This window comes from Littorina saxatilis, linkage group LG3 (assembly GCF_037325665.1).
Source record: "Littorina saxatilis isolate snail1 linkage group LG3, US_GU_Lsax_2.0, whole genome shotgun sequence".
In the NCBI taxonomy this organism is placed as follows: Eukaryota; Metazoa; Mollusca; class Gastropoda; order Littorinimorpha; family Littorinidae; genus Littorina; species Littorina saxatilis.
The window spans coordinates 43232270-43242269 of NC_090247.1; the positions used below are offsets into that span (position 1 = coordinate 43232270).

Below are 10000 nucleotides of genomic sequence, written 5' to 3' on the forward strand. Positions count from 1 at the left end.
CCGCACCTTGTGGGTTATGCATGGAGATTTGTCCGATCTCTCAAGTTAACTTAAGTGAAGACCTGCTAGTGCCTTATCCCCCTTCGTGTGTACACGCAAGCACAAGACAAAGTGCGCACAGAAATCAAAATCCTCTAATCCATGTCAGGCATTCGGTGGTTATAGAAACACGAATATACTCAGCATGCTTCCCCCGAAAGCGGCGTATGGCTGCCTCAATGGCGGGTTAAAAACGGTCATAAACGTAAAAACCCACTCGTGCGAACAACGTGATTGAACGTGGGAGTTTCAGCCCATGAACGAAGAAGAAGATCTGACTAAGCCTTCGCATGCATTTCGCTCTCCGCTCTAAGACAATATATGCCACTTTGGCAAGTAAAGACATTATCCCAACCACAGGCACTCGTCACGAGCGGGTCGGGATCAAAGTGGGCGGGGCCTGTGCGCTCTCAAGACTACTACTATTATAAACCATAGTAGAAGACGACCGTCCATCACAAGTGACATCCAAGACATACGCCCCGCCCACCTCGTGACGAGTGCCTGTGATCCCAACCACAAGTTAGCTGTACTTTTCCGTGTATTGTTGCTGTTGCTTTGCCAAAATTTCAATCAATTTTAATTGATTGAAAAATGAGGGTGTGACAGTGCTGCTTCAACTTTTACAAAAAGCCGGATATGACCTCATCAAAGGTATTTATCGAAAAAATGAAAAATTCGTCCGGGGATATCATTCCCAGGAACTCTCATGTCAAATTTCATAAAGATCGGTCCAGTAGTTTAGTCTGAATCGCTCTACACACACACACGCACAGACAGACAGACAGACAGACACACACACACACACACACACACACACACACACACACACACACACACACACACACACACACGTACACCACGACCTTCGTCTCGATTCCCCCTCTATGGTAAAACATTTAGTCAAAACTTGACTAAATGTAAAAATGAATTCACCATCGTGTGTGCACTTTCCTTTTCGACTCTCGCGATCTTTATGCAGAGATGGAAGTCAGTTAACGCCCTTCGTAACTCAGGTAAGGTCTCTTCGTTGTCTCGTTATCATGTCAATTTCAAAGGTCGACGTACTTTGTAATGTTTCGTTGTATGCATCATGATTTAACATACCATAAAACTAATCTTTCTTGGTTTTTGTTTTGTTTTGTTTTCCTTTATTCCAACAAAGCCCATTCAAGAGAGAAAACTTTTCAGACATTTCAAAGAAGACAATATAAGAACAAACACAAATTTAAAAAAAACCACGTACATTCACTGACCATAGTTTGACCCAGTGGTCTTTGAAGTCTAGACTATGGAAACCAAGGCTTAAAGGCACAGTACAGCTCACAGCCTTCGTTTTGCGGTTTTGTTGCAGCTGAGTGCATTTTCAGTTCAAAAATCCTCCTATGGTAGTAAAACAAACCCAAAACTACCCAACGATGACATCTCATGTGTGAAGCTCGACAGTTTCTTGTTCCCGCGAGTGCATAAATTAACCTAGTTATTACGTTGGTGTTTGGTCGGAGTTCGATTCAACTGAGTGATTCCGGCCTCCATTTTGTTTTACACAAACTCATGATGATGTCTGACATAGTTTGCTTAGTGACGTGTCTTTTTGTGCATGATGTGGTGATCTACCTGATCTAAATTTAGATCCAAAAATAGGTCAAGACCAGCCGGGTCCGAGTACGAAATTAATTCGTAAAAAAACCCGCAGTTCTTGACTCTTTGGGTGCAAGTCAATGAAACTTGGTAGTTCTTCCAACGGATAGCTGCCTGAGGTATGACTAAAAGCCCCAGGGGCTCCGTGCACCTGGATTTGACAAGTTCAGTACCTCAATGTCTAGCTGTTTGTGCCTGTGTTGCTTATCTTGTCTAATCAGAGGTTTGATCTTTTGGTTCACGAAGCTGGTCTTATCTGTTGGACAAAATGGCGTCGTTGACTTGGATCGGGCTGCTGTGCGTCGCTCTGTCGTTTTATTATGGTAAGAGAAAATGGTAACAGTCACCAGTCACGTTTTGCTGCAAATCAATTAAGTCAGGTGTTTTGATAATGAATTGAGGAGTTTAGACACTATGAAGGTAAAACAAAAATCTGATTTAGGCCGGATGGGGTGTTTCGTGTTTAGACTCCCTCTCTCGTTATTTCACTCCCTCGTCCGTCTCTCTCTGTATATCTTTCTGTCTGTCTGTCTATCTCTTTCCTTCTCTCTGTTTTTTTCCTTTCTCTCACCATCCCCCTCTCTCACTCACTCTCTGTCTCTCTATCTGTCTCTCTCTGTCTCTCTGTCTCTCTGTCTCTGTCTCTGTCTCTCTCTCTCTCTCTCTCTCTCTCTCTCTCTCTCTCTCTCTCTCTCTCTCTCTCTCTCTCTCTCTCTCTCTCTCTCTCTTACAAAGGCGTATGACTCGTAATAAAACTTGACAAAGCGCACTCGTAAAGGCCGACCATTTCTTTCTATTTGGAAGTTATGCTTATATATCATCTTTTGTGTTGAAGGTGAGTGCGCCCTGCTGCTGAACAGTTACTTCAGTGACCACATGGTGTTACAACGCGCCCCGCAACAAGCCGTCCTGTGGGGCACTGCAGACACAGAGGGCGACATCATCACCGCCAAGGTCACAGGTCAGGGGTCAGACAGCACTCCGGTCACCACGAAGGTCACACAAGGTCAATGGAAAGTCAAACTTCCAGCTCAAAACGCAGGAGGCCCTTACATCGTCAACGTCCACTCACATGATGGTGACGTCACATTTAGTGACGTCCTGTTTGGTGACGTGTGGCTGTGTTCGGGACAAAGTAACATGGGGGTCAAAATGAACCAGGTATGTACTGTTAAGCTTCTATAGCTTGTTCTTGATCAAATTAGCCGATGCAAGTCATTTAGCTGTACTGTATACCAATTACCGAAAAAAGAACATTCGAACTTCTTTATCGTAACTGTTTGGGGGAAAGTGAAGTTTATGCTGAGCAACTTGTGTTTGTCTGTCTGTCCGTCCCTCAGATTTTCTGCACTTGACTGCACGTCTTTTGACTGTGCATTCCATCTACGTATGTGTTCACATGCAAATAACGTCTGGCTGTTTTGTTGTCGCCTTTTTTTTTAATCTGACTCCTCGACCTTAGACACCTTAATACAACATTAATGTTAACAGATCTTTACTTTGCTTCTTTCGTCTTTTTTCTTCAGATTATAAACGCCAGTGAGGAAATCAAGACTGCCCAGTCTTTTCCACAAGTACGGTTTACCAGAGTAAATTTTACTCAGTCCGACACTCCTCAATCGTCGGTGTTCTATAATATTCCATGGACCACGCCAAATAACAGTAAGTTTAAAGATAGCAGTGGCGTGAGAAAATATCTAAGGTGAGGGATAACTATACCCTACTCTGGACCCCATCCCTGGTCTCCTCAATAAACAGTTTTCTTCCCTGTTGTCTCTACCCTGGTGCTATTCCCACTTTAACCCCAATGCACCCCCAACCATTAAGTAACAACCAACCGACCAACCAACCAAATAACCGAAATGTATTGACTGAATGATTAATCACGCTTCAGTGTTCTTGCTTTGTTTTCTGTTTTTCTGTGTGCTATTCCCTCGTGTACCCCAAAGCACCCCGACCCGCTTAAATAGCAACCAACCAACCAACCAACCAACATTTATTGACTGAATGGTTAATCACGCTTATTAAGTGTTCTTGTATTGTTTTAGGAGTGTTTGAGTATTTCTCGTCCGTGTGCTTCCTGTTCGGGGAGTACCTGCACCCCCACGTCAATCATCCCATAGGTCTGGTGCTGTCCTACTGGGGTGGTACTCTGGTGGAGGCATGGTCGCCCCCTCAAGCCATTGGTCAGTGCCAGCACCGCAGCAAGAGGTAGGTGTGTTAGTGGATGTGTGTGTGTGTGTGTGTGCGTGTGTGTGTGTGTGTGTGTGTATGTGTGTGTGTGTGTGTGTGTGTATGTGTGTGGGTAAGGGTAACACAGTGTGGTCATGTCAGGTTCCTCAGTATTGACTGTATAATAAATAAAGCACAAAACATGTACGCGCTCGTGTGTGTTTGTGTGTGTTGGGGGAGAGGGGTTTGGTGTGTGGGTGTGTGGGTGTGTGAATTTGCGTGTTTGTGTCTGTGTGTATCTTTAACGTGCAAAAGACCATTCGAGACAATCTTGACAAAACACCCCCCTCCCAACAATCTGATGCTGGATGCTGTTTTCACGGCAAACCTCTCTGTCAGTTTGAACCTGTGACTGAGTCCGATGTGAAGAAAGTGATTTTGAAGTCTGGTACAAAAACCTGTGATCTTGATGTTTTTCCATCACATTTGCTGATTGAATGTTTGGACACAGTGTTACCTCACATTACCTCCGTCATGAATAGTTCAATTCTCTCTGGCACTTTCCCGTCTGTCATGAAACAAGCTCTTGTCAAACCCCTGATAAAGAAATCATCCCTCGACCGCAATGATTTAAAGAACTACAGACCAGTTTCGAACTTGTCGTTTCTTTCAAAGATCTTGGAAAGACTGGTCTTGCTGCAACTTAATGCCCACCTCTCATCAAACAATCTTCTCAGCAGCCTCCAATCGGCTTATAGACCTGCCCACAGCACTGAAACTGCTTTGTTGAAAATTGTAAACGACCTTCTGATGGCTCTCAATAACGGTAAAGTGTCTGTTCTCACGCTTCTCGATTTGTCCGCTGCGTTCGACACCATTGACCACTCAATTATGACAGCCCGCCTTGAGGCAACTTTTGGCATCACAGGTTCTGCACTGTCCTGGTTTGAGTCCTATCTCTCGGATAGGATTCAAACAGTCGTGGTAAACGGCATCAGTTCAGAATCCACAGTCCTTCAGTTCGGTGTTCCTCAGGGATCCGTGTTGGGTCCAGTTCTTTTTGTTTTGTACATGAACCCCCTCTTTAACCTCGTCAAACAGTATCCTATCGATCACCACGCCTTTGCAGACGACAACCAGTTGTACAAAGACAGTGAGATTGATCAAATTGATACCACTGTGAGTGAAATGGAAGACTGTGTTGTTGCTGTAAAGGCGTGGATGACGGCTAACAAACTACAGCTAAACGACTCGAAAACTGAATCCATGCTTGTCAGGTCCCAGTACAGATCTTTCCCTGAAAATTCTTTGCCTTCTAGCATTCATGTCGGTGATAGCGACGTCAACTTTGTCTCTTCTGTGACTAATCTTGGCGTTACCTTCGACCACTTCCTCAACCTTTCCCACCACGTCCAAAACATCCGCACAATTGCGTACAGTAACGTAAGGAAAATCAGTTCTATCCGCCACTATCTTACCCCCCAAGCCGCTCAAACTCTAGCCTGTTCTCTAGTTCTATCCAGAATAGACTATTGCAACAGCCTGTTCTATGGCTGTGATCAAAAACTTGTCGAGTCACTCCAAAAGGTACAAAACTCTGCCGCCAAATTGATATATCGTTCTAAGAAGTTTGATCATGTCACACCACTTCTTCGTTCCCTTCATTGGCTTCCCGTGTCCGCTCGTATCAGATACAAGCTTGCTTGTATCTGTTTCTCTGCCAAATTTGAAGATGGCCCTAAATACCTCAAGGAACTGCTCGTCACATATGACAATCCCTCTGACTACAACCTCCGCTCACGTGCTGACAGTCGCAAACTGGAAACTCTCGAGCGAAGCTTGCCTTCTTTTGGAAATCGCTCGTTTGCTTCTGCGGCTGCCATTGTCTGGAATTCTCTCCCTTCCTCCGTTCGCCATTCTGCTTCTAAGGACTCTTTCCGCAGTTCCCTTAAAACGCACCTTTTTCGCGAATCCTTGTAAATTGTCCTTGCCATCTTTATAGACTGTTAGAGGTGAAGTTAGATTTGTTGTTTGAATGTGTCTTTATTGTATAGTTGCTTCAGCTTTGATTGAGCTATAGGGTTCTGTATGAAATTTGCATTTAGTCTTTCTTTTTCTTGCTGAGTGTATGTACAGTCCGGAGAGGAGACGGACATGGTGTGAGCTTGTCCAGGGGGGTATATGAACATCTCAGTGGCAGGGGGATGGAAGCACTTGTTAATGAGTGGGAGTGTGTATGCGCGTGGTGTGCACGAGGATGTATGCACGTGAGTGATATTTGTAAATGTGTATTATTATAATATCATCTTTGTATTTATATTATTGAAATTGTTATATCTCGATGTACAGCGCTAAGAGCATAGTTAAATTTGTGAAGCGGCGCTATATAAGCTATCTTTATTATTATTATTAAAAGAAGAAGGAGCTGAAGGTAAATATCAAAGCTTTGGTTTGAAATGTTCAACATAACATTATAGGGTGACTGCAACATACCGATCGTTTATTAACAGAGGACCTAGGGGAGATTCTATCCTGTGGAACGCTATGATCAACCCTCTCCTGAGCACCACCTTGTATGGCGCTATCTGGTATCAAGGTGAGGCTAGTGCGACCTTATTATGGTGATATATGTTATGAAAGTGAGGCTAGTGCGACCTTATAATGGTGTTATCTGGTATCAAGGTGAGGCTAGTATGACATGATATGGTGATATGTGTTGTCAATGTCAGGCTACCACGGCCTTATATGGTGTTATCTGATATCAAGGTGAGGCTGGCACGACCTTATATGGTGTTATCTGGTATCAAGGTGAGGCTGGCACGACCTTATATGGTGTTATCTGGTATCAAGGTGAGGCTGGCACGACCTTATATGGTGATATCTGTTATCAAGGTGAGGCTAGTATGACATGATATGGTGATATGTGTTGTCAATGTTAGGCTAGCACGGCCTTATATGGCTCTATCTGTTATCAAGGTGAGGCTAATACCACCCTATATAATGCGCTATCTGGCATCAAGGTGATGCTAGTACGACCCTCTATGGTGCGATACGTAATTTGATATTGAAGTGAGTCAAGTACGACCTTATGTGGCACTTTCTGGTTAAGCGAGCGAAAGGGCAGAACAGGTCTTCACAAGAAGAGAGTTTGAAGTTTTTATTTTTAATTTTTATTTTTAATGAAGAGGCCTTGTGAACTTATGAAGGATGTCTAAGAATACCAAATGGATTGTAATCAGCATCTGGCATTTAACAAGAAAATGAAGTACATGTATTTTTTGTTTTGCCATGTCACTCGCGTGATTTGCAACTTCGGTTCAAACTCTAAAGTTGGATTTTATGGGAACATTTTGCAAATGTACAGAATGGCATCATTCTATATTTCAGTGCTGTTAATTAATAGCATTTTGAAAATGTTGGCATAACTATTTGCTGTTAATGTTAGATGTTGTTGTTGTTGTTGTTGTTGTTGTTGTTGTTGTTGTTGTTGTTGTTGGTTTTGTTTGCCCGGTGAGACAACTAATGTTTATACTGCTGATGATGACTGTATTGTGCAGGCGAATCCAATTCCTACCACTATGACCGCTACTCGTGTCAGATCATTGCGATGCTGAAGGAATGGCGGAAGCAGTTTCACCAACAGTCTTTGCAGCAGACGTCCGCCAACTTTCCATTTGGATACGTCCAGGTATCTCCAGCCTAACTGAGATAAAACCAGAGAAGGCAACGCTGTAACTGGAATGTAATTTACTTTTCTAGGATATGCTCTTTTTTTCTGAAAGTTTCTCGACACCAATAATGTGTTAGAAGCATGGAATATAAAGACGAGTGTACTTGTTTTTAGAGAGTATAATTATAGCACTGAAAAACTATCTGCCCTAAGATGTGCCAAACCCGTTCACTCTCTTCACACTCTGTCACGCCTTGCTACTTCTCGCTAACCCGGTTACTTTCAATCTTAACCTGACGTTTATTGAGCAAGCTTTCTCTCCTTCTCTCGTCGCAGCTAGCACCAAATGCGCCTGGCGACGCAGTGGGACTTTTCCCAGAGGAAAGGTGGGCCCAGACAGCTAACTATGGCTACAGCCCGAACCCCGCGCTACCCAACACCTTCATGGCTGTCACTATGGATCTGCCGGACTACGACTCCCCGAGTGGATCGTAAGACTGCTAGCAATGTTTTGTGTATCGTGATAGTTCCTCTTTCTACGGTTTTTTAGGGATGTTCGCCTGGTGTTAGCCAACAAACCGTGATGAGCTCATGAGTACTAGTTCCCTCATTCATATTTGCAAGAATGACAAATGTATTTGCGGAGTAAAGAATGCTTTATCGACATCAAACGCTGCCGGTCATATTGCATATTCATCATTTTCAGAACTCCATGCAAATGCGGGCGTCAGCAATTTTTCATATTATCGAATTACCCCATTCCGTTATTTTTGTTGTTGTTGTTGTTGTTTTTGTTGTTGTTGTTGTTGTTGGTGTTGTTGTTGTTGGTGTTGGTGTTGTTGTTGTTGTTGTTTGGGAGAGGTCTCCCGATACACAGTACCAACTGAGCCTCAAAAGTACACGTATGCATATCTGAAGGATTTTAAGTATACACATGTAACTGGGACACTGATATAGACCTCAGTCCATCAACTGGATTATCGACAAGGACCAAGAGGATAGATATGACGACAATGCTGATTTGAAAACGACGACGAGGGTTAAGATGACGACGACGACGACGACGACGATTACGACGACGACGACGATGATGATGATGATGATGATGATGATGATGATGATGATGATGATGATGATGATGATGATGATGATGATGATGATGATGATGATGATGATGATTTAATTCCCACGATGTTTTGCAGAATTCACCCTCGTTACAAGCAGGACGTGGCGAAACGGTTGGTGCTGGGTGCTCTCAATCAGGCCTACGGTCACAGTGACGTCATATTTCAAGGACCCTTCCCGACAGCCATCAATGCAAATGGCGATCCTCACGAGCTCACCATCGAGTACGATCATGGGAAAACAGAGCTGGATGTTAGAAGCAATGGCTTTGAAGTGAGTTCTGTTTTTTTGTGTGTCTCAATAGGATCGAAACTACTTTAAACGGTTCAAGGTAAATATGATTGTTTAGGTCCTTGGAAGAATTGAAATCGTACAGATGCACAATATATATACTGCAATAATTGTTTTGATGAAGGATTCCCAATATGTCTTAGAGAGCGATTGAATGGCAGCCATGATAGAACGGAGAAAGAGTAATAAAGAGTGTGGTTCCATAACTAAATCTTAATGGTCAGCAGCGTCCTCATGTAATCGAGTTTTACGCATGAAAGAGTTAACAAGTTAACAAAGGATAAAACAAATTTAACAAGTGACTCCAACTCCTTTGTTTGAGCCTTTGCATACTATGGTTAGGGACGTATGCTCAATTACTTTACAAATGGAATGACTGTACAGTTTGAAAGTGAATTTAACGACACGTTTGGTTTTTTTGAATTCACAATCAAGGACGGATAAAATATGCTGAACTATTTTGCAAAACAGATTTGTAAAAGATTTCAACGTGAGTTTTACTATTTGTATTTACAATTTGCAATCAATCTCATACACAGTTGAACACTTGTGAGAGTCAAAAACCACGTTGAATCAATCAGTTTACGAATACTTTTCAGGTCTGCTGCAGTGTACTCAACACAACGCACTGTGATGACGTGCTTGACACGTGGGTGGACGCTCCAATCAGCAGAACTTCCGGTTCTCTCGTGACCATTTCCACATCCGGTTGTGGTTCGCGCCACGTGGTAGGGATGCGGTACGAATGGCGTACGAGTCCCTGCGACCTGAAGCTGTGCAGTTTGTACGGGAAGACCTCGGGACTGCCTGCGCCTCCGTACATCACTCGATCTATTAGTGAGCATAACTCTGCCATTATTGGCTGAACACATTCTAGCATTGAACTGCTCAGACTTATGTCTTGCAATGCTCTGTAGAAAGTATAACAATAGGATCAGTAACTGTTCTTGTGGCGATTTGGTTCTGTGTTTTGTTTTCGTCATAAACGTGGTTGTTCTCCAATATAAAGATTGTACAGGCTCTATTACTTACTTACTCTCGTGTGTGTGTGTGTGTGTGTGT

At 43.2% G+C, this 10000-nt stretch overlaps 1 protein-coding gene across 2 annotated transcripts in view; it reads left to right on the forward strand.

The window, feature by feature from the left end:
- The window catches only part of LOC138962439 (sialate O-acetylesterase-like), an 11731-nt gene extending 1769 nt beyond the window's left edge, over positions 1 to 9962 (forward strand). The window contains exons 1-9 of one of the 2 annotated variants that reach the window (XM_070334245.1): positions 1910 to 2003; positions 2516 to 2841; positions 3207 to 3342; positions 3729 to 3891; positions 6363 to 6448; positions 7410 to 7540; positions 7859 to 8013; positions 8725 to 8920; positions 9538 to 9962. In XM_070334245.1, coding sequence (XP_070190346.1) covers positions 1949 to 2003; positions 2516 to 2841; positions 3207 to 3342; positions 3729 to 3891; positions 6363 to 6448; positions 7410 to 7540; positions 7859 to 8013; positions 8725 to 8920; positions 9538 to 9804 — 1515 coding nt within the window. In that variant the 5' untranslated portion in view covers positions 1910 to 1948 and the 3' untranslated portion in view covers positions 9805 to 9962. Of the gene's footprint in view, positions 1 to 1909; positions 2004 to 2515; positions 2842 to 3206; positions 3343 to 3728; positions 3892 to 6362; positions 6449 to 7409; positions 7541 to 7858; positions 8014 to 8724; positions 8921 to 9537 lie in introns of those variants that run through there. The other variant, XM_070334246.1, reaches the window with a different exon arrangement.
- Positions 9963 to 10000: the final 38 nt, after the last annotated feature.